At 44.0% G+C, this 24,187-nt stretch overlaps 1 protein-coding gene across 1 annotated transcript in view; it reads left to right on the top strand.

The window, feature by feature from the left end:
• Positions 1-23,791, top strand: part of LOC106598795 (wolframin) — a 50,113-nt gene extending 26,322 nt beyond the window's left edge. Inside the window, exons 6-19 of the mRNA XM_082978691.1 lie at positions 728-784; positions 1,207-1,349; positions 5,042-5,128; positions 5,310-5,555; positions 5,672-5,837; positions 5,899-6,011; positions 6,438-6,601; positions 11,856-12,093; positions 14,880-15,065; positions 17,996-18,112; positions 19,124-19,507; positions 20,146-20,232; positions 20,547-20,690; positions 20,858-23,791. Of these exons, the coding sequence (XP_082834817.1) occupies positions 728-784; positions 1,207-1,349; positions 5,042-5,128; positions 5,310-5,555; positions 5,672-5,837; positions 5,899-6,011; positions 6,438-6,601; positions 11,856-12,093; positions 14,880-15,065; positions 17,996-18,112; positions 19,124-19,507; positions 20,146-20,232; positions 20,547-20,690; positions 20,858-20,959 (2,234 nt within the window). The 3' untranslated portion in view covers positions 20,960-23,791. The remainder of the gene's footprint in view (positions 1-727; positions 785-1,206; positions 1,350-5,041; positions 5,129-5,309; positions 5,556-5,671; positions 5,838-5,898; positions 6,012-6,437; positions 6,602-11,855; positions 12,094-14,879; positions 15,066-17,995; positions 18,113-19,123; positions 19,508-20,145; positions 20,233-20,546; positions 20,691-20,857) is intronic.
• Positions 23,792-24,187: the final 396 nt, after the last annotated feature.

The following is a 24,187-nucleotide window of genomic DNA, read 5'->3' as shown; positions in this document are numbered from 1 at the left end:
CCATCTGTAGACTGTAATGCAGACCATCTGTAGACTGTAATACAGACCATCTGTAGACTGTAATGCAGACCATCTGTAGACTGTAATGCAAACCATCTGTAGACTGTAATACAGACCATCTGTAGACTGTAATACAGACCATCTGTAGACTGTAATACAGACCATCTGTAGACTGTAATACAGACCATCTGTAGACTGTAATGCAGACAATCTGTAGACTGTAATACAGACCATCTGTAGACTGTAATACAGACCATCTGTAGACTGTAATGCAGACCATCTGTAGACTGTAATGCAGACCATCTGTAGACTGTAATGCAGACCATCTGTAGACTGTAATGCAGACCATCTGTAGACTGTAATACAGACCATCTGTAGACTGTAATACAGACCATCTGTAGACTGTAATACAGACCATCTGTAGACTGTAATGCAGACCATCTGTAGACTGTAATACAGACCATCTGTAGACTGTAATACAGACCATCTGTAGACTGTAATACAGACCATCTGTAGACTGTAATGCAGACCATCTGTAGACTGTAATGCAGACCATCTGTAGACTGTAATGCAGACCATCTGTAGACTGTAATACAGACCATCTGTAGACTGTAATGCAGACCATCTGTAGACTGTCTGTATTAAAAGGTCAAATGTCATGTATTTAAACTTGCTTCACATTATTATTTTCTTTAAGTGTAAGTGACTTTGTAATGTTGGCCAACAGGTGGCGCCACCACGGACCAAACCCAGAAAGTCCTGGAGAACATGGTCACTGGAGAGAGTAAGTGTGTGGGTGTTGTATTTACAAGGAGAGAGAGAAGTGAAGATTTAATGACTCATCTCTCTCTCTCTCTCCCTTTCTCTCTCTCCCTTTCCATGTTGCCCTCTACACCTCTCTCCTTTTTCCTCTCATCCCTCTTTCTATCTCCCTTTCTATCTCTTTCTCTCTCCCCTCTCCTCTCTCCTCCCTCTCCCCTGTACTCCCTCTCCTCTCTCTCCCCTCCTCCCTCTCTCTCTCTCCCCTCTTCCCTCTCTCCCCTCTCCTTCCTCTCTCCCCTCTTCCCTCTCCTCCCTCTCCTCTCTCCCTTCTCCTTCCTCCCCTCCTCCCTCTCTCCCCTCTCCTCCCTCTCCTCCCTCTCCTCTCTCCCCTCCTCCCTCTCTCCCCTCTCCTCCCTCTCCCCTCTCCCCCTTCTCTCTATATAGCTGGTCAGTTTGTTGACCTGGATGACTTTGTGGAAATCACGAAGAGGTATGCCCAGGGCATGGCCCCCAGCACCGGCTCGACGCAGAGACAGGACACACCCAAGACCCAGAGCCAGGGCCCTGCACAAACCTCTGGAGAGAAGGTACAGCACACACACACACACAGAGTGAGTCACAGCACAACAGGCCTCTGGAGAGAAACTACAGCTAGTCAGCATCCTAAATGACACTACAGCTAGTCAGCATCCTAAACTACAGCTAGTCAGCATCCTAAACTACAGCTAGTCAGCATCCTAAACTACAGCTAGTCAGCATCCTAAACTATAGCTAGTCAGCATCCTAAACTACAGCTAGTCAGCATCCTAAACTACAGCTAGTCAGCATCCTAAATGACACTACAGCTAGTCAGCATCCTAAATGACACTACAGCTAGTCAGCATCCTAAATGACACTACAGCTAGTCAGCATCATTAATGACACTACAGCTAGTCAGCATCCTAAATGACACTACAGCTAGTCAGCATCCTAAATGAAACTACAGCTAGTCAGCATCCTAAATGACACTACAGCTGGTCAGCATCCTAAATTACACTACAGTTAGTCAGCATCCTAAATGACACTACAGCTAGTCAGCATCCTAAATTACACTACAGTTAGTCAGCATCCTAAACTACAGCTAGTCAGCATCCTAAATGACACTACAGCTAGTCAGCATCATTAATGACACTACAGCTAGTCAGCATCCTAAATGACACTACAGCTAGTCAGCATCCTAAATGAAACTACAGCTAGTCAGCATCCTAAATGACACTATAGCTAGTCAGCATCCTAAATGACACTACAGCTAGTCAGCATCATTAATGACACTACAGCTAGTCAGCATCCTAAATGACACTACAGCTAGTCAGCATCCTAAATGAAACTACAGCTAGTCAGCATCCTAAATGACACTACAGCTGGTCAGCATCCTAAATGACACTACAGCTAGTCAGCATCCTAAATGACACTACAGCTAGTCAGCATCCTAAATGACACTACAGCTAGTCAGCATCCTAAATGACACTACAGCTAGTCAGCATCCTAAATGACACTACAGCTGGTCAGCATCCTAAATGACACTACAGCTGGTCAGCATCCTAAATGACACTACAGCTAGTCAGCATCCTAAATGACACTACAGCTAGTCAGCATCCTTAATGACACTACAGCTAGTCAGCATCCTTAATGACACTACAGCTAGTCAGCATCCTAAATGACACTACAGCTAGTCAGCATCCTTAATGACACTACAGCTAGTCAGCATCCTAAATGACACTACAGCTAGTCAGCATCCTAAACTACAGCTAATCAGCATCCTAAATGAAACTACAGCTAGTCAGCATCCTAAATGACACTACAGCTAGTCAGCATCCTAAACTACAGCTAATCAGCATCCTAAATGACACTACAGCAAGTCAGCATCCTTAAGGACACTACAGCTAGTCAGCATCCTAAATGACACTACAGCTAGTCAGCATCCTAAACTACAGCTAATCAGCATCCTAAATGACACTACTGCTAGTCAACATCCTTAATGACACTACAGCTAGTCAGCATCCTAAATGACACTACAGCTAGTCAGCATCCTAAATGACACAACAGCTAGTCAGCATCCTTAATGACACTACAGCTAGTCAGCATCCTAAATGACACTACAGCTAGTCAGCATCCTAAATGACACTACAGCTAGTCAGCATCCTAAATGACACTACAGCTAATCAGCATCCTAAATGACACTACAGCTAGTCAGCATCCTAAATGACACTACAGCTAGTCAGCATCATTAATGACACTACAGCTAGTCAGCATCCTAAATGAAACTACAGCTAGTCAGCATCCTAAATGACACTACAGCTGGTCAGCATCCTAAATTACACTACAGTTAGTCAGCATCCTAAATGACACTACAGCTAGTCAGCATCCTAAACTACAGCTAGTCAGCATCCTTAATGACACTACAGTTAGTCAGCATCCTAAATGACACTACAGCTAGTCAGCATCCTAAACTACAGTTAGTCAGCATCCTAAACTACAGCTAGTCAGCATCCTAAATTACACTACAGCTAGTCAGCATCCTAACCTACAGCTAGTCAGCATCCTAAACAACACTACAGCTAGTCAGCATCCTAAATGACACTACAGCTGGTCAGCATCCTAAATGACACTACAGCTCGTCAGCATCCTAAATGACACTACAGCTAGTCAGCATCCTTAATGGCACTACAGCTAGTCAGCATCCTAAATGACACTACAGCTAGTCAGCATCCTAAATGACACTACAGCTGGTCAGCATCCTAAATGACACTACAGCTGGTCAGCATCCTAAATGACACTACAGCTAGTCAGCATCCTAAATTACACTACAGCTAGTCAGCATCCTAACCTACAGCTAGTCAGCATCCTAAACAACACTACAGCTAGTCAGCATCCTAAATGACACTACAGCTAGTCAGCATCCTAAACTACAGCTAATCAGCATCCTAAATGACACTACAGCAAGTCAGCATCCTTAAGGACACTACAGCTAGTCAGCATCCTAAATGAAACTACAGCTAGTCAGCATCCTAAATGACACTACAGCTAGTCAGCATCCTAAACAACACTACAGCTAGTCAGCATCCTAAACTACAGCTAATCAGCATCCTAAATGACACTACAGCTAGTCAGCATCCTAAACTACAGCTAATCAGCATCCTAAATGACACTACAGCTAGTCAGCATCCTAAATGACACTACAGCTAGTCAGCATCCTAAATGACACTACAGCTAGTCAACATCCTTAATGACACTACAGCTAGTCAGCATCCTAAATGACACTACAGCTAGTCAGCATCCTAAATGACACAACAGCTAGTCAGCATCCTTAATGACACTACAGCTAGTCAGCATCCTTAATGACACTACAGCTAGTCAGCATCCTTAATGACACTACAGCTCGTCAGCATCATAAATGACACTACAGCTAGTCAGCATCCTAAACTACAGCTAACCAGCATCCTAAATGACACTACAGCTAGTCAGCATCCTAAATGACACTACAGCTAGTCAGCATCCTAAATGACACTACAGCTAATCAGCATCCTAAATGACACTTCAGCTAGTCAGCATCCTAAATGACACTACAGCTAGTCAGCATCCTAAATGACACTACAGCTAGTCAGCATCCTAAATGACATTACAGCTAGTCAGCATCCTAAATGACACTACAGCTAGTCAGCATCCTAAACTACAGCTAGTCAGCATCCTAAATGACACTACAGCTAGTCAGCATCCTAAATGACACTACAGCTAGTCAGCATCCTAAATGACACTACTGCTAGTCAGCATCCTAAATGACACTACAGCTTGTCAGCATCCTAAACTACAGCTAATCAGCATCCTAAATGACACTACAGATAGTCAGCATCCTAAATGAAACTACAGCTAGTCAGCATCCTAAATGACACTACAGCTAGTCAGCATCCTAAATGACACTACAGCTAGTCAGCATCCTAAACTACAGCTAGTCAGCATCCTAAATGACACTACAGCTAGTCAGCATCCTAAATGACACTACAGCTGGTCAGCATCCTAAATGACACTACAGCTGGTCAGCATCCTAAATGACACTACAGCTAGTTAGCATCCTAAATGACACTACAGCTGGTCAGCATCCTAAATGACACTACAGCTGACCTTTTTGAGTAAAGAGGTATGTGTGTCTGTTTGTGTACGTGGTCCTGTGTGTGTGTGTTCCTGGTGTGTGTGTGTGTGTGTGTGTGTGTGTGTGTGTGTGTGTGTGTTTGTACATTTGCAGAGTGGCCTGGTCCCCAAGAAGCCTCAGAAGGGAGTGTGGGGGATGGGTCGGAGTGACATGTTGATGGACACGAGACGACACTTCCTGGTAAGTATGACATCACACCCAATCAGCTAACATCTCTTAAAATATTGGTTCAAATACTCACCACTCCCTCCCTCACCCCTACTCCCCTCTTCTCCCTCCCTTCCTTCCCCATCCCTACTCCACCCTCCCTCCTCCCTCACCCCTCCCTCCCTCCTCCCTCACCCCTCCTCTCCATCTCCAGGTGTTGCAGTACCCTATCACTGCGGTCATCGAGGTGAAGGATCAGCTCATTGATTGGGCGTCTCGCGCCGGCGTGCAATGGCTGAGCACGGTGATCCCCACACACCACGTCAACGCGCTCATCTTCTTCTTCATCATCAGTAATCTGACTGTTGACCTGTTTGCCTTCTTCATCCCACTCCTCGTCTTTTACCTCTCCTTCATCTCCATGGTGATCTGCACGCTACGCATCTTCCAGAGCAGCAAGGTACAGCTCAGCTAACATTACCCTCTCCTCTCCTTTTCTCTTCTCTTCTCACTTTAAACTCTCCTCTGATCTCTCTTCTTCTTCGTCTTCCTCCTCCTCCTCCTCCTCCTCTCCAGGCGTGGGAGAACTTCAGTGCCCTAACAACTCTGCTGACCAGGTTTGAGCCTGGCCTGGACGTGGAGCAAGCAGAGTCTAACTTTGGCTGGAACAATCTAGAACCCTACCTCTACTTCCTGATATCTGTGTTCTTCATCATCTTCTCCTTCCCCGTCGCTGATAAAGGTGTGTGTGTGTGTGTAGTGTGTGTGTCTATAAGAGGCTAACCAGTGTTTCTGTGTTATAGGATGGATCCCCTGCTCGGAGCTCTCCACGGTAGCCATCTTGTTCACGGTGGTCAGCTACAAGAGCCTGAGTCCCTCGGGCGCCACTTACGCCAAACGGGCACTTATCACTGAGGTCAGACACAGGCCAAATGGCACCCTATTCCCTATATAGTGCACTACTTTAGACCAGGGCCCTATTCCCTATATAATGCACTACTTTAGACCAGAGTCCTATTCCCTATACAGTGCACTACTTTAGACCAGAGCCCTATTCCCTATATAGTGCACTACTTTAGACCAGAGACCATATATATATATATTATAATACATATTACTGCTGGTCCTATGTGTGGTTCTGTCTGTAGGTATATATATATTATAATACATATTACTGTTGGTCCTATGTGTGGTTCTGTCTGTAGGTATATATATATATAGATATTATAATACATATTACTGCTGGTCCTATGTGTGGTTCTGTCTGTAGGTATATATATATATATATATATATATATATAATACATATTACTGCTGGTCCTATGTGTGGTTCTGTCTGTAGGTGGCGACGTCTTTGTGTTCTCTGACCAGTCTCCTGCCCCAGAGTGCTGTTCTGCTGAGGATGCTGAGCCACACTTTCACTACCCTGCCACTAGGGGAGTCAGTGGTGATGAAGATCAGTCTGCCCTGCCTGCTAGACCTCTACCTGTACTACCTGTTCTTCAGGTCAGTACCTCTACCTCTACTTCCTGTTCTACAGGTCAGTACCTCTACCTGTACTACCTGTTCTTCAGGTCAGTACCTCTACCTCTACTACCTGTTCTACAGGTCAGTACCTCTACCTCTACTACCTGTTCTACAGGTCAGTACCTCTACCTCTACCTGTACTACCTATTCTTCAGGTCAGTACCTCTACCTCTACTTCCTGTTCTTCAGGTCAGTACCTCTACCTCTACTACCTGTTCTACAGGTCAGTACCTATACCTCTACTACCTGTTCTACAGGTCAGTACCTCTACCTCTACTACCTGTTCTACAGGTTAGTACCTCTACCTGTACTACCTGTTCTACAGGTCAGTACCTCTACATCTACTTCCTGTTCTTCAGGACAGTACCTCTACCTCTACTACCTGTTCTACAGGTCAGTACCTCTACCTATACTACCTGTTCTACAGGTCAGTACCTCTACCTCTACTACCTGTTCTACAGGTCAGTACCTCTACCTCTACCTCTACTACCTGTTCTACAGGTCAGTACCTCTACCTCTACTTCCTGTTCTTCAGGTCAGTACCTCTACCTGTACTACCTGTTCTACAGGTCAGTACCTCTACCTCTACCTCTACTTCCTGTTCTACAGGTCAGTACCTCTACCTCTACTACCTGTTCTACAGGTCAGTACCTCTACCTGTACTACCTGTTCTACAGGTCAGTACCTCTACCTCTACTACCTGTTCTACAGGTCAGTACCTCTACATCTACTTCGGGTTCTACAGGTCAGTACCTCTACCTCTACTACCTGTTCTTCAGGTCAGTACCTCTACCTCTACTACCTGTTCTACAGGTCAGTACCTCTACCTCTACTTCCTGTTCTACAGGTCAGTACCTCTACCTCTACCTCTACTACCTGCTCTACAGGTCAGTACCTCTACCTCTACTACCTGTTCTACAGGTCAGTACCTCTACCTCTACCTCTACTACCTGTTCTACAGGTCAGTACCTCTACCTGTACTACCTGTTCTACAGGTCAGTACCTCTACCTCTACTTCCTGTTCTACAGGTCAGTACCTCTACCTCTACTACCTGTTCTACAGGTCAGTACCTCTACCTCTACTTCCTGTTCTACAGGTCAGTACCTCTACCTCTACCTGTACTACCTGTTCTACAGGTCAGTACCTCTACCTCTACTACCTGTTCTACAGGTCAGTACCTCTACCTCTACTTCCTGTTCTACAGGTCAGTACCTTTACCTCTACTACCTGTTCTTCAGGTCAGTACCTCTACCTCAACTACCTGTTCTACAGGTTAGTACCTCTACCTCTACCTCTACTACCTGTTCTACAGGTCAGGACCTCTACCTCTACTACCTGTTCTTCAGGACAGTATCTCTACCTCTACTTCCTGTTATACAGGTCAGTACCTCTACCTCTACTACCTGTTCTTCAGGTCAGTACCTCTACTACCTGTTCTACAGGTCAGTACCTCTACCTGTACTACCTGTTCTTCAGGTCAGTACCTCTACTACCTGTTCTACAGGTCAGTACCTCTACCTCTACTACCTGTTCTTCAGGTCAGTACCTCTACTACCTGTTCTACAGGTCAGTACCTCTACCTCTACTACCTGTTCTTCAGGTCAGTACCTCTACTACCTGTTCTACAGGTCAGTACCTCTACCTCTACTACCTGTTCTTCAGGTCAGTACCTCTACTACCTGTTCTACAGGTCAGTACCTCTACCTCTACTACCTGTTCTTCAGGTCAGTACCTCTACCTCTACTTCCTGTTCTTCAGGTCAGTATCTCTACCTCTACTACCTGTTCTTCAGGTCAGTACCTCTACCTCTACTACCTGTTCTACAGGTCAGTACCTCTACCTCTACTACCTGTTCTTCAGGTCAGTACCTCTACCTCTACTACCTGTTCTACAGGTCAGTACCTCTACCTCTACTACCTGTTCTTCAGGTCAGTACCTCTACCTCTACTACCTGTTCTACAGGTCAGTACCTCTACCTCTACTACCTGTTCTACAGGTCAGTACCTCTACCTCTACTACCTGTTCTACAGGTCAGTACCTCTACCTCTACCTCTACTACCTGTTCTACAGGTCAGTACCTCTACCTCTACTTCCTGTTTTACAGGTTAGTACCTCTACCTCTACTTCCTGTTCTACAGGTCAGTACCTCTACCTCTACTACCTGTTCTTCAGGTCAGTACCTCTACCTCTACTTCCTGTTCTTCAGGTCAGTATCTCTACCTCTACTACCTGTTCTACAGGTCAGTACCTCTACCTCTACTACCTGTTCTACAGGTCAGTACCTCTACCTCTACCTCTACTACCTGTTCTACAGGTCAGTACCTCTACCTCTACTACCTGTTCTTCAGGTCAGTACCTCTACCTCTACTACCTGTTCTACAGGTCAGTACCTCTACCTCTACTACCTGTTCTACAGGTCAGTACCTCTACCTCTACTACCTGTTCTTCAGGTCAGTACCTCTACCTCTACTACCTGTTCTACAGGTCAGTACCTCTACCTCTACTACCTGTTCTACAGGTCAGTACCTCTACCTCTACTACCTGTTCTTCAGGTCAGTACCTCTACCTCTACTACCTGTTCTACAGGTCAGTACCTCTACCTCTACTTCCTGTTTTACAGGTTAGTACCTCTACCTCTACTTCCTGTTCTACAGGTCAGTACCTCTACCTCTACTACCTGTTCTTCAGGTCAGTACCTCTACCTCTACTACCTGTTCTACAGGTCAGTACCTCTACCTCTACTACCTGTTCTACAGGTCAGTACCTCTACCTCTACTACCTGTTCTACAGGTCAGTACCTCTACCTCTACCTCTACTACCTGTTCTACAGGTCAGTACCTCTACCTCTACTACCTGTTCTTCAGGTCAGTACCTCTACCTCTACTTCCTGTTCTACAGGTCAGTACCTCTACCTCTACCTCTACTACCTGTTCTACAGGTCAGTACCTCTACCTCTACTTCCTGTTCTTCAGGTCAGTATCTCTACCTCTACCTCTACTACCTGTTCTACAGGTCAGTACCTCTACCTCTACTTCCTGTTCTACAGGTCAGTACCTCTACCTCTACTACCTGTTCTACAGGTCAGTACCTCTACCTCTACTTCCTGTTCTACAGGTCAGTACCTCTACCTCTACTACCTGTTCTACAGGTCAGTACCTCTACCTCTACTACCTGTTCTACAGGTTAGTACCTCTACCTCTACTACCTGTTCTACAGGTTAGTACCTCTACCTCTACCTCTACTTCCTGTTCTACAGGTCAGTACCTCTACCTCTACTACCTGTTCTACAGGTCAGTAACTCTACCTCTACCTCTACTACCTGTTCTACAGGTCAGTACCTCTACCTCTACTACCTGTTCTACAGGTCAGTACCTCTACCTCTAATACCTGTTCTACAGGTCAGTACCTCTACCTCTACTACCTGTTCTACAGGTCAGTACCTCTACCTCTACTACCTGTTCTACAGGTTAGTACCTCTACCTCTACTACCTGTTCTACAGGTCAGTACCTCTACCTCTACTACCTGTTCTACAGGTTAGTACCTCTACCTCTACTACCTGTTCTACAGGTCAGTACCTCTACCTCTACTACCTGTTCTACAGGTTAGTACCTCTACCTCTACTACCTGTTCTACAGGTCAGTACCTCTACCTCTAATACCTGTTCTACAGGTTAGTACCTCTACCTCTAATACCTGTTCTACAGGTCAGTACCTCTACCTCTACTACCTGTTCTTCAGGTCAGTACCTCTACCTCTACTACCTGTTCTACAGGTCAGTACCTCTACCTCTACTACCTGTTCTACAGGTCAGTACCTCTACCTCTACTACCTGTTCTACAGGTTAGTACCTCTACCTCTACTACCTGTTCTACAGGTTAGTACCTCTACCTCTACTTCCTGTTCTACAGGTCAGTACCTCTACCTCTAATACCTGTTCTACAGGTTAGTACCTCTACCTCTACTTCCTGTTCTACAGGTCAGTACCTCTACCTCTACCTCTACTTCCTGTTCTACAGGTTAGTACCTCTACCTCTACTACCTGTTCTTCCTGTTCTTGCTGTTTGGGGTTTTAGGCTGGGTTTCTGTACAGCACTTTTAGATATCAGCTGATGTAAGAAGGGCTTTTATAAATAAATTTTATTTGAATCAGGTGAGCACTATGGAATATGGCATCAGGTAGCCGAGCGGCTGGACTCTTGGTCCATCAACCGAAAGGTAGCTGGATCGAATCCCTGAGCCGACAAGTTGAATAGTCTGTTGATGTGCCCTTGAGCAAGGCATCCCTAACTGCTCCTGGAAGTCTCTCTGGATAAGAATGTCTGCTAAGTGTAAAATAGATCAATGGAATACCATCACATCTGGTGTGTATTCGACAAGGGAAAAGTTTGTGAACTTTCACATGCCATGTGAACTTTCTACTCCATATAGTAAGAGTAGCAAAGTCATTTTCAGTTAGAATGTTGTCGCTAAAAAGCCTAACTAATCCATGCCAAAATTAGCTATTTGCGGCTTCACCCGTAACATTTTGGCTTCACCCCCCCACCCTTCCCCCCTCTCTCTCCTCTCCTCTCCTCTCCTCACCACCCCTACTCCCCCCCTTCACCGCTCTCTCTTCTCTCTCCTCTCCTCATCACCCCTACTCCCCCCCTTCCCCCCTCTCTCCTCTCCCACCTCTCCTCTCCTCACCACCCCTACTCCCCCCTTCCCCCCTCTCTCCTCGCCTCTCCTCACCACCCCTACTCCCCCCCTTCCCCCCTCTCTCCTCTCTCTCCCCCCCTTCCCCCTCCCTCCTCTCCTCCCCTCACCACCCCTACTCCCCCCTACCCCCCTCTCTCCTCTCCTCTCCTCACCACCCCTACTCCCCCCTTCCCCCCTCTCTCCTCGCCTCTCCTCACCACCCCTACTCCCCCCCTTCCCCCCTCTCTCCTCTCTCTCCCCCCCTTCCCCCTCCCTCCTCTCCTCTCCTCACCACCCCTACTCCCCCCTACCCTCCTCTCCTCTCCTCAACACCCCTACTCCCCCCCCCCTCTCTCCTCTCCTCTCCTCACCCCCCTCTCCCTCTCCTCCCCCCCTTCCCCCTCCCTCCTCTCCTCTCCTCACCACCCCTACTCCCCCCTACCCCCCTCTCTCCTCTCCTCTCCTCTCCTCAACACCCCTACTCCCCCCCCCCCCTCTCTCCTCTCCTCTCCTCACCCCCCCCCCCCCCCCCCCCCTCTCCCTCTCCTCCCCCAGTATGGCCAGGCAGCGTGGTTTCCGTGGGACCTACTGTTTCCTGGTCCCCTACCTGGTCTGCTTCCTGTGGTGTGAGTTCTCTGTGGTGCTGCTCCAAAACTCTTCCCCCGTGGGGCTCATCCGAACCTGCGTTGCCTACTTCCTGTTCCTGTTTGCCTTGCCCGTGCTGGCCGTGGGGCTGGCTGCCATGGTCCTCATCCAGCTGATCAAATGGTTCCTGGAGCTGGAGCTCACCAAGGTGATGATTGGTCGGCAGGTTAAGAGACATGCACGCAGTACATAACGTTTTAAAAACACGATGGGGATAGCCCAATAAAGTCAATGACTTGTTTCTGTTGTGTTCCCAAATGGCGATACGATAACTTTATTGTTCATTTGTATTTGTTTCACTTAGTGAGGTCAGTTTACAAAATACACAAATCAACACACTATAATACCACTGTAATGCCACTATAATACCACTGTAATGACACTATAATACCACTGTAATGCCACTATAATACCACTGTAATGCCACTATAATACCACTGTAATGCCACTATAATACCACTGTAATGCCACTATAATACCACTATAATACCACTATAATACCACTATAATACCACTATAATACCACTGTAATGCCACTATAATACCACTATAATACCACTATAAATCCCCTATAATACCACTATAATACCACTATAATACCACTATAAATCCCCTATAATACCACTATAATACCACTATAATACCGCTATAAATCCCCTATAATACCACTATAATACCACTATAATGCCACTATAAATTAATACCACTATAATACCACTGTAATACCACTATTATCCCCTATAATACCACTATAATACCACTATAAATCCCCTATAATACTACTATAATACCACTATAAATCCCCTATAATACCACTATAATACCACTATAATACCACTATAATACCACTATAATACCACTATAAATCCCCTATAATACCACTATAATACCACTATAAATCCCCTATAATACCACTATAAATCCCCTATAATACCACTATAATACCACTGTAATGCCACTATAATACCACTATAATACCACTATAAATCCCCTATAATACCACTATAATACCACTATAAATCCCCTATAATACCACTATAATACCACTATAAATCCCCTATAATACTACTATAATACCACTATAAATCCCCTATAATACCACTATAATACCACTATAAATCCCCTATAATACTACTATAATACCACTATAAATCCCCTATAATACCACTATAAATCCCCTATAATACCACTATAATACCACTATAATACCACTATAATACCACTATAATACCACTATAAATCCCCTATAATACCACTATAATACCACTATAATACCACTGTAATGCCACTGTAATGCCACTATAAATCCCCTATAATACCACTGTAATACCACTATAATACCACTATAATACCACTATAAATCCCCTATAATACCACTATAATACCACTATAATACCACTATAATACCACTGTAATAACACTATAAATCCCCTATAAATCCCCTATAATACCACTATAATACCACTATAATACCACTATAAATCCCCTATAATACCACTATAATACCACTATAAATCCCCTATAATACCACTATAATACCACTATAAATCCCCTATAATACCACTATAATACCACTATAATACCACTATAATACCACTGTAATGCCACTATAAATCCCCTATAATACCACTATAATACCACTGTAATGCCACTGTAATGCCACTGTAATGCCACTATAATACCACTATAATACCACTATAATACCACTATAAATCCCCTATAATACCACTATAAATCCCCTATAATACCACTATAATACCACTATAAATCCCCTATAATACCACTATAATACCACTATAAATCCACTATAATACCACTATAATACCACTATAAATCCCCTATAATACCACTATAATACCGCTATAAATCCCCTATAATACCACTATAATACCACTATAATACCACTATAAATCCCCTATAATACCACTATAAATCCCCTATAATACCACTATAATACCACTATAAATCCCCTATAATACCACTATAATACCGCTATAAATCCCCTATAATACCACTATAATAACACTATAAATCCCCTATAAATCCCCTATAATACCACTATAATACCACTATAATACCACTATAATACCACTATAATACCACTATAATACCACTATAAATCCCCTATAATACCACTATAATACCACTATAAATCCCCTATAATACCACTATAATACCACTGTAATGCCACTGTAATGCCACTATAATACCACTATAATACCACTATAATACCACTATAAATCCCCTATAATACCACTATAAATCCCCTATAATACCACTATAATACCACTATAATACCACTATAAATCCCCTATAATACCACTATAAATCCCCTATAATACCACTATAATACCACTATAAATCCCCTATAATACCACTATAATACCACTATAAATCCACTATAATACCACTATAATACCACTATAAATCCCCTATAATACCACTATAATACCGCTATAAATCCCCTATAATACCACTATAATACCACTATAATACCACTATAATACCACTGTAATGCCACTGTAATGCCACTATAAATCCCCTATAATACCACTATAATACCACTATAAATCCCCTATAATACCACTATAATACCACTATAATACCACTATAATACCACTATAAATCCCCTATAATACCACTATAATACCACTATAATGCCACTATAAATTAATACCACTATAATACCACTGTAATACCACTATTATCCCCTATAATACCACTATAAATCCCCTATAATACCACTATAATGCCACTGTAATACCACTGTAATGCCACTATAATACCACTATAATGCCACTATAATAACACTATGACACCACTATAAATTCCCTATAATGCCACTATAATGCCACTATAATCATGGTAGTCTGACTTGGGACAAATGTCCACATTGCGTTGGTTAATAAAGTTTCTTCTCCTTCTAATCCTCAGATGATTGTGACGCTGGCCGTGTGTGCAGTGCCGGTGACACTGAGGCTGTGGACGCGCTTCGGCCTGTCGCTCATGGACGTGTTCCACTCCATGTCGCAACGCGGCGCCGTCAAGCTCATCCTATGCTGCGTCACTATGGTGATGCTGTTCTTCTGGACGTACGTCTACCATTCAGAGGGACTGCAGGTAAAGAGGAAGGGGGAGGGGTTCATTCTATAAATATTTGAAAGAGGCAGGTGACTTATAAATGCCTTAAGGTTTTTCCTTCTCCTGCACTTTTCTCTTGTCTTTTAAACCCTCATCACATTGTTTTGTATTTCCTTGTGTGCAAATAAATAATACAGTAATTTAAAAAGACAAAAAAAAGGGTGGGGGGGAAGCAAGACATACAGTGAACTCTAAAAGTATATGGGACAGTAACACATTTTAGATTTTTCTGACTCTGTACTCCAGCACTTCGGATTTTAAATGCAAAAATTACTTCAAGGTTAAAGTGCAGACTGTCAGCTTTAATTTTAGCGTATTTACATCCATATCGGGTGAAACGTTTAGAAATTACAGCACTATTTGTACATAGTCCACCCCATTTTAGGGAACCAAAAGTATTGTGATACATTCACTTATGTGTATTAAAGTAGTAAAAAGTGTAGTATTTGGTCCCATATTCCTTGTGACTCTACAAACTTGTTGGATACATTTGCTGTTTGTTTTGGCTGTGTTTCAGACTATTTTGTGCCCAATAGAAATGAATGGTAAATAATGTATAGTGTAATTTTGGAGTCACTTTTATTGTAAGTAATAATATAATGCGTTTCTAAACACTTCTACATTAATGTGGATGCTACCATGATCTCGGATAATCCTGAATGAATCCTGAATAATGATGAGAGAGGAAGTTACAGACACACAAATATCCTACCCCCAAGACATGCTAATCTCTCACCATTACAGGAGAGGTTAGCATTTTGGAGGGTGGCTATGATATTTGTGCGTCTGTAACTTCCTCACTCATCATTATTCACGATTCATTTAGGACTATCCGTAATCATGGTAGCATCCACATTATTTACAATAAAAATGACTCCAAAATTACACTATACATTATTTACCATTCATTTCTATTGGGCACAAAATAATCTGAAACACGACCAAAACAAACAGCAAATGTATCCAACAAGTTTGTAGAGTCACAAGTTCTAGGAATATGGGACCAAATACTACACTTTGTACTACTTTAATACACATATAAGTGAATTTATCCAAATACTTTTGGTTCCCTAAAATGGGGGGGGACTATGTGCAAAATGTGCTGTAATTTCAAAACAGTTCACCCGATGAAAATACCCTCAAATTAAAGCTGTCAGTCTGACCTTTAACCTCTTAGTCATTGTATCATTTCAAATCCAAAGTGCTGGAGTTCAGAGCCAAAACAACAAAAGTATTGAGACAGTAACATGTGTTACTGTCCCCAATACTGTTGGAGCTGATTCTATTACAGTGATGTGAATGTATCTCTGGATGGGACGTAACTGGGACTGTACAAGACTCGCTTTTTACTGGATGGGACGGTAACTGGAGCTGTACTTGGCTCTCTGTTTACTGGATGGGACGGTAACTGGGGCTGTACTTGGCTCTCTGTTTACTGGATGGGACGGTAACTGGGGCTGTACTTGGCTCTCTGTTTACTGGATGGGACGGTAACTGGGGCTGTACTTGGCTCTCTGTTTACTGGATGGGACGGTAACTGGGGCTGTACTTGGCTCTCTGTTTACTGGATGGGACGGTAACTGGAGCTGTACTTGGCTCTCTGTTTACTGGATGGGACGGTAACTGGGGCTGTACTTGGCTCTCTGTTTACTGGATGGGACGGTAACTGGGGCTGTACTTGGCTCTCTGTTTACTGGATGGGACGGTAACTGGGGCTGTACTTGGCTCTCTGTTTACTGGATGGGACGGTAACCGGGGCTGTACTTGGCTCTCTGTTTACTGGATGGGATGGTAACCGGGGCTGTACTTGGCTCTCTGTTTACTGGATGGGACGGTAACTGGGGCTGTACTTGGCTCTCTGTTTACTGGATGGGACGGTAACTGGGGCTGTACTTGGCTCTCTGTTTACTGGATGGGACGGTAACTGGAGCTGTACTTGGCTCTCTGTTTACTGGATGGGACGGTAACTGGAGCTGTACTTGGCTCTCTGTTTACTGGATGGGACGGTAACTGGAGCTGTACTTGGCTCTCTGTTTACTGGATGGGACGGTAACTGGAGCTGTACTTGGCTCTCTGTTTACTGGATGGGACGGTAACTGGAGCTGTACTTGGCTCTCTGTTTACTGGATGGGACGGTAACTGGGGCTGTACTTGGCTCTCTGTTTACTGGATGGGACGGTAACTGGGGCTGTACTTGGCTCTCTGTTTACTGGATGGGACGGTAACTGGGGCTGTACTTGGCTCTCTGTTTACTGGATGGGACGGTAACTGGGGCTGTACTTGGCTCTCTGTTTACTGGATGGGACGGTAACTGGGGCTGTACTTGGCTCTCTGTTTACTGGATGGGACGGTAACTGGAGCTGTACTTGGCTCTCTGTTTACTGGATGGGACGGTAACTGGGGCTGTACTTGGCTCTCTGTTTACTGGATGGGACGGTAACTGGAGCTGTACTTGGCTCTCTGTTTACTGGATGGGACGGTAACTGGGGCTGTACTTGGCTCTCTGTTTACTGGATGGGACGGTAACTGGAGCTGTACTTGGCTCTCTGTTTACTGGATGGGACGGTAACTGGAGCTGTACTTGGCTCTCTGTTTACTGGATGGGACGGTAACTGGAGCTGTACTTGGCTCTCTGTTTACTGGATGGGACGGTAACTGGAGCTGTACTTGGCTCTCTGTTTACTGGATGGGACGGTAACTGGGGCTGTACTTGGCTCTCTGTTTACTGGATGGGACGGTAACTGGAGCTGTACTTGGCTCTCTGTTTACTGTGTGTAGAGATGGCTAAATGCACTCCACTGATTTAATTAAATGTCATATTTAATTGAATGATATATTTGATTTGATTTAATGATATATTTGATTTGAACCTTTAATTGTATTGAATGAAATGTAATGTTGATGTTTAGGGGTATAACTCTACATTGACCTGGAGACAGTACGGACAGCTGTGTGGTCCTCCTGCCTGGAAGGTGAAAGGTGTGGCTCAGACACAGATCTTCTGTACACACCTGGACGGACACCAGGTACATCACTTAAACACTCTGACACCAGGTACATCACTGAAACACTCTGACACCAGGTACATCACTTAAACACTCTGACACCAGGTACATCACTGAAACACTCTGACACCAGGTACATCACTGAAACACATTCTGACACCAGGTACATCACTTAAACACTCTGACACCAGGTACATCACTTAAACACTCTGACACCAGGTACATCACTTAAACACTCTGACACCAGGTACATCACTGAAACATTCTGACACCAGGTACATCACTTAAACACTCTGACACCAGGTACATCACTTAAACACTCTGACACCAGGTACATCACTGAAACATTCTGACACCAGGTACATCACTTAAACACTCTGACACCAGGTACATCACTTAAACACTCTGACACCAGGTACATCACTTAAACACTCTGACACCAGGTACATCACTTAAACACTCTGACACCAGGTACATCACTTAAACACTCTGACACCAGGTACATCACTTAAACACTCTGACACCAGGTACATCACTGAAACACTCTGACACCAGGTACATCACTGAAACACTCTGACACCAGGTACATCACTGAAACACTCTGACACCAGGTACATCACTTAAACACTCTGACACCAGGTACATCACTGAAACACTCTGACACCAGGTACATCACTGAAACACTCTGACACCAGGTACATCACTGAAACACTCTGACACCAGGTACATCACTGAAACACATTCTGACACCAGGTACATCACTTAAACACTCTGACACCAGGTACATCACTGAAACACTCTGACACCAGGTACATCACTGAAACACTCTGACACCAGGTACATCACTGAAACACTCTGACACCAGGTACATCACTGAAACACATTCTGACACCAGCTACATCACTGAAACACTCTGACACCAGGTACATCACTGAAACACTCTGACACCAGCTATACTGTATGTATAGGGAATAGTGTGCCATTTCGAACTAAACCTTTTTGTAATTCTTCTTTTTTTTTTTTAAATCCCAGGTGACATGGACCGGTAGGTTCCGGCAGGTGCGTGTAGCGGAAACTGAGAACGGAGCCCAGTCCGTCATCAACCTGCTGCCGGTGTTCATGGGAGATTGGCTACGCTGTCTTTACGGAGAGACCTATCCTAAATGTGACCCGCTGCGGAACAACTCCACCAACACCTCCACATCCTCAACGGCCAACTCCAACACCCCCGACGCCACAGCAACCGTCGCTAATGCTAACCTCACCGTCGCCGACTATGCCAACACCACAGTGCTTGGAGTTGCCGTGCCGACGGCCGTCCTCCTCCAGCAGCAGGAAGAGGAGGAGCTATGTGTGATCAAGGCTTTGGCCAAACACACGTGTCACGTGAAGCGCTACGACAGCTATGTGTTGGAGGTAAGAGATACAGACAACGTTTACATTTTAGTCATTTAACAGACGCTCTTCTCTGACAGCTATGTGTTGGAGGTCAGAGATACAGACAACGTTTACATTTTAGTAATTTAACAGACGCTCTTCTACGACAGCTATGTGTTGGAGGTCAGAGATACAGACAAAGTTTACATTTTAGTAATTTAACAGACGCTCTTCTCTGACAGCTATGTGTTGGAGGTCAGAGATACAGACAAAGTTTACATTTTAGTAATTTAACAGACGCTCTTCTACGACAGCTATGTGTTGGAGGTAAGAGATACAGACAACGTTTACATTTTTAGCCTGGCTTTTACGTTTACATTTTAGTAATTTAACAGACGCTCTTCTCCGGAGCGACTTACAGAATTGAGTGTATATATTTTCGGCCTTTTTCATACTGGTCCCCCGTGGGAATCGAACTCACTTCCTGATGTTGCAAGCACAATGCTCTACCCGCTGAGCCCCACGGGACCGGGACCTTTAATCAGTAGTAGTTTTAGATATACTCTGTGTTTTATGATGTGTTATTTATCCACTTTTACTGCTTTTCATTTTATTGTTATAATGTAAAGTGTGATTTAATTTTTATGTACTTTAATCAAAGTTTGATATGATTTGAGGTGGGGGTGGGGATGCCCGAGGAAGACGGGGTGCCAGAGGACCGGGCCAGAGACATCAAACTGGTGGCCAGTCATGAGTTCAGACAGGTAAACCCTATTCCTTAAGGACTGATAGAACCCTGTTCTAATGATGACATTATTAACCTATTACTGTTGGTGTTGTCCACAGCCATGTATTTACAGAGTTTAGCCTTTCATAGTGCAATAAACTTCACTGTCCTAACTCTCTAAATACATGGCTCTGTTGTTATCTAGGTGCACTCATTAAATTATGTTTAATTAAAATGATTAACCTATTAAAAACTGGGGTCTCCCGAATGTAAAATGTATCCATGCATTTGTTAAAAGGCCTAAATGATTATGCTAAATGATTAAATGATGAAGCTGTTGGTGTTGTGTAGGTGTTGCTGCGCCTGCAGCCCGGCAGCCTGGTGGAGTTCAGCACTACGTTGGAGGGTCATCTGGGGGGCCAGGTCCCGTCCTTCGAGCTGAAGGCCATCTACTGTCTGGACTGTGACTCCTCCCTTCTGACCGCTGCCGGACAGGTAATATATAATAATAATAATATGCCATTTAGCAGACAATTCTATCCAAAGACACTTAGTCATGCTTGCATACATTTTACACATGGGAGGCCCCGGGAATCGAACCCACTATCCTGGCATTGCAAGCTCTACCAACTGACTTACAGTGTCTGTACTTGTTTCTGCAGGTAAAGATAGAGAGAGACTGGAGACGGACCACCCTCAACTCCGTCAAGTTCGCATTCGACTTCTTCTTCTCTCCCTTCCTCTCGGCACGTATCGACGTGTGACAGGACGAGAAAGGAGAGAAATGTAGTGACGGGGGGAAAAATACAAGAGGAATGGATGGATAGAAGGATTTCAATTCAATACAACTTTATTTTGTCCTGGAATGTTTTAATGTGTACAATAGTTTGCCTTGGACCCCCCCCTTCCTGTCCTAAAGGATCAACGTGTGACCAACCAGTAGTGGAAGAGACAGTGGCAGCCATTTTTCAAAATGAACTAGGGTAAAAAATAGGAAATGGATGAATAAAGGAATTCAATTCAATACAACTTCATTTGTAGAGCAACTTAGTGATTAAAGGGATGGATTGATGGACAGATGGACGGAGGTGTGAAAAGGGGCGTGTCTCTGGTTGGAACACCTGAAGGGAGCGGTTGCTACAGTTACTCAGATGCTGCTGTTCTCTTCTGGAAGCCATTTTGTTTCGTTTTTTCTTCACGAGGTGGCTCGTTACCACGGCAACGAGCTGCGGCAGCATTTTTACGACGGGATGGATGGTTGGGTCAGATTGTATCTAATCGGGCAGAAACACCCGGAGAGCTGAAATCAAATGAGGAAGTGGGTCTTCTGTAAACTGCATTACCTGAATGTATCTCCACTGGAAGCTGTCGTTTTTCAACGGGAAACAGTTCACCAATAGCTAGAGTGGTCTTTAAACGGGGAAACTGGAGGAAGACGCTAGGGAATAATGGTGAATGAAGATTTCAGAGGAACAGTCCTTACAAATATAGTATTAAGAGTTGTGTATTTAACTGTCTTTAGGAACACACTCATGACTTGTGTATGTAGAATATGTAGCATATCTATAGATCTATATTGTACTACAACTACGTAATCTGTCTGTCTGTCTGTCTGTCTGTCTGTCTGTCTGTCTGTCTGTCTGTCTGTCTGTCTGTCTGTCTCTGTCTGTCTCTGTCTGTCTGTCTGTCTGTCTGTCTGTCTGTCTGTCTGTCTGTCTGTCTGTCTGTCTGTCTGTCTGTCTGTCTGTCTGTATTTGCAGTGGTTTATCTGAAATGTAGCACTTAGTAACTTTTGGATGTTTCCCAGCAAGCACATACCGTTCTGAAAACCATATGTTAACCAGAGTGGCACAGCGGTCGTAAGGCACCGCATCTCAGCGCTAGAGGCGTCACTACAGACCCTGGTTCGATCCGGGGCCTGTATCACAACCGGCCGTTATCGTGAAGTCCCATAGGGCGGCGCTCAATTGTCCCAGCGTCGTCCGGGGTTTGGCCGGTGTAGGCCGTCATTGTAAAATAAGAATGAGTTCTTCAGTGACTTGCCTAGTTAAATAAAGGGAAGGAAAACATCTTAGAGCTTGGTGAGAGTGTGTTTGTCCTGTGGTTATATTGCACACAACTTCCCAATAACGTTTCCTACAGGTTTCCTCATGGTTCTATTTAGTAATGTTCTCAAATTTGTTCAGAGAACGTTAAGAAAAAACGTTCTTCTATGGGAATTTCAGTACTTCAGCCTAATGTTTCCTACAGGTTTCCTCATGGTTCTATATAAAGTAATGTTCTCAGAACGTTCAGAGAACGTTAAGACTCAACATTCTTCTATGGGAATTTCAGTACTTCAGCATAATGTTTCCTATAGGTTTCCTCGTGGTTTTATTTAAAGTCGTGTTCTCAGAACATTAAGAAATCTTTACATAAAAACCACAAGAAAACATTAGAAAGAATGCTATGTAAAAACATTAGTATGTTCAAAGAATGTTGTAAGAATGTTATTTAAAAACATACATTCTGTTCTCAGCATCTACAAAACACTCTCTATGCACTAGCTTGTTAAGTGTGTAAATTAAAATTGGTACCTTTTTTTTTAATTTACAAACTTTAAATCGAATTAGAATGAATGTTGCCGTTTCTCTTTAAAAATATTATACTGATGCAATAATGTTCTACTCAGTCACCAGATACATTCACTGTCTTACAACTGGTCAGGTCAGTATAGTGAAGCACACAGAAAGGTTTGCAAAATTCCAGTCGTTTAACCAAAATTCCCAGGTTTTCCAGTTTGGAAGATTCCCGGAATCAGGGGGGGAACAAGCAGGAAATCCTGGGAATTTAATTGAAAGTTACTGGAATTTTACAACCTTACACACAGATATAGACGACAACAACAACAACCATGACATGTTCAAACACGTCTTTGAGAAACTGAAACATGTTCTTGATCTATATTTGGTCCTCTCCCAGGCCAGTGTGAGGTATCAGCCGTCCGTTAGCCCTGAGTCTCAGTTTCACTGTCTGTTCCACTCAGTCACAGATTAGGTTGGTGTTTTGTAGCTTTGGCCCCGTTCACACTCAGGTTCTGCAACTGATCTACAACACATTGGACACAATGGTTGTGATCTGATGTATTTTTGTGATGCAATGAAGAGTTTGTTGCAGATCCATTGAGCCTCCACACGCTTGTTTAGTTTATTTGTGTGCAGAAAAACTCTTGTATGATACAACTGGCATCCCAACCGTTGTGTTGTACGTCAGTTGTATACGGGGCCACTGTCACGACTTCTGCCGAAGTCGGTCCCTCTCCTTGTTCGGGCGGTGTTCGGCGGTCGACGTCACCGGCCTTCTAGCCATCGCCGATCCACCTTTCATTTTCCATTGGTTTTGTCTTTTCTTCCCTCACACCTGGTTTCAATTCCATCAATTACATGTTGTGTATTTAACCCTCTGTTCCCCCCCCCCATGTTCTTGTCCGGAATTGTTGATTGTAAGAGTTTGTGCACGTTATGTCTGGCGTGCGAAGGGTTTCGTTCCATTGTATTTATTTATTGTTTTTGTTCACGGTGATTTTATTAATTAAACTGCACCGTTGTAACACAGTGTTTGCTCTCCTGCGCCTGACTTCTCTGGTGCCAGTACGCACACATTACAGCCACTGTGGTCTTGCTTCTGCTTTGCTTGCTCTTGGTCTGGACCGGGTTACTGTAAAGCTCTTCCATTAGGGTCTAGGCTGGGTTACTGTAAAGCTCTTTTATTAGGTTCTAGGCTGGGTAACTGTAAAGCTCTTTCATTAGGGTCTAGGCTGGGTTACTGTAAAGCTCTTCCATTAGGGTCTAGGCTGGGTTACTGTAAAGCTCTTTCATTAGGGTCTAGGCTGGGTTACTGTAAAGCTCTTCCATTAGGGTCTAGGCTGGGTTACTGTAAAGCTCTTTCATTAGGGTCTAGGCCGGGTTACTGTAAAGCTTTCATTAGGGTCTAGGCTGGGTTACTGTAAAGCT

Source organism: Salmo salar, chromosome 08 (genome assembly GCF_965601325.2).
Source record: "Salmo salar chromosome 08, fSalSal1, whole genome shotgun sequence".
Taxonomy (NCBI): Eukaryota; Metazoa; Chordata; class Actinopteri; order Salmoniformes; family Salmonidae; genus Salmo; species Salmo salar.
This window is presented reverse-complemented; position numbering and strand designations above follow the sequence as displayed.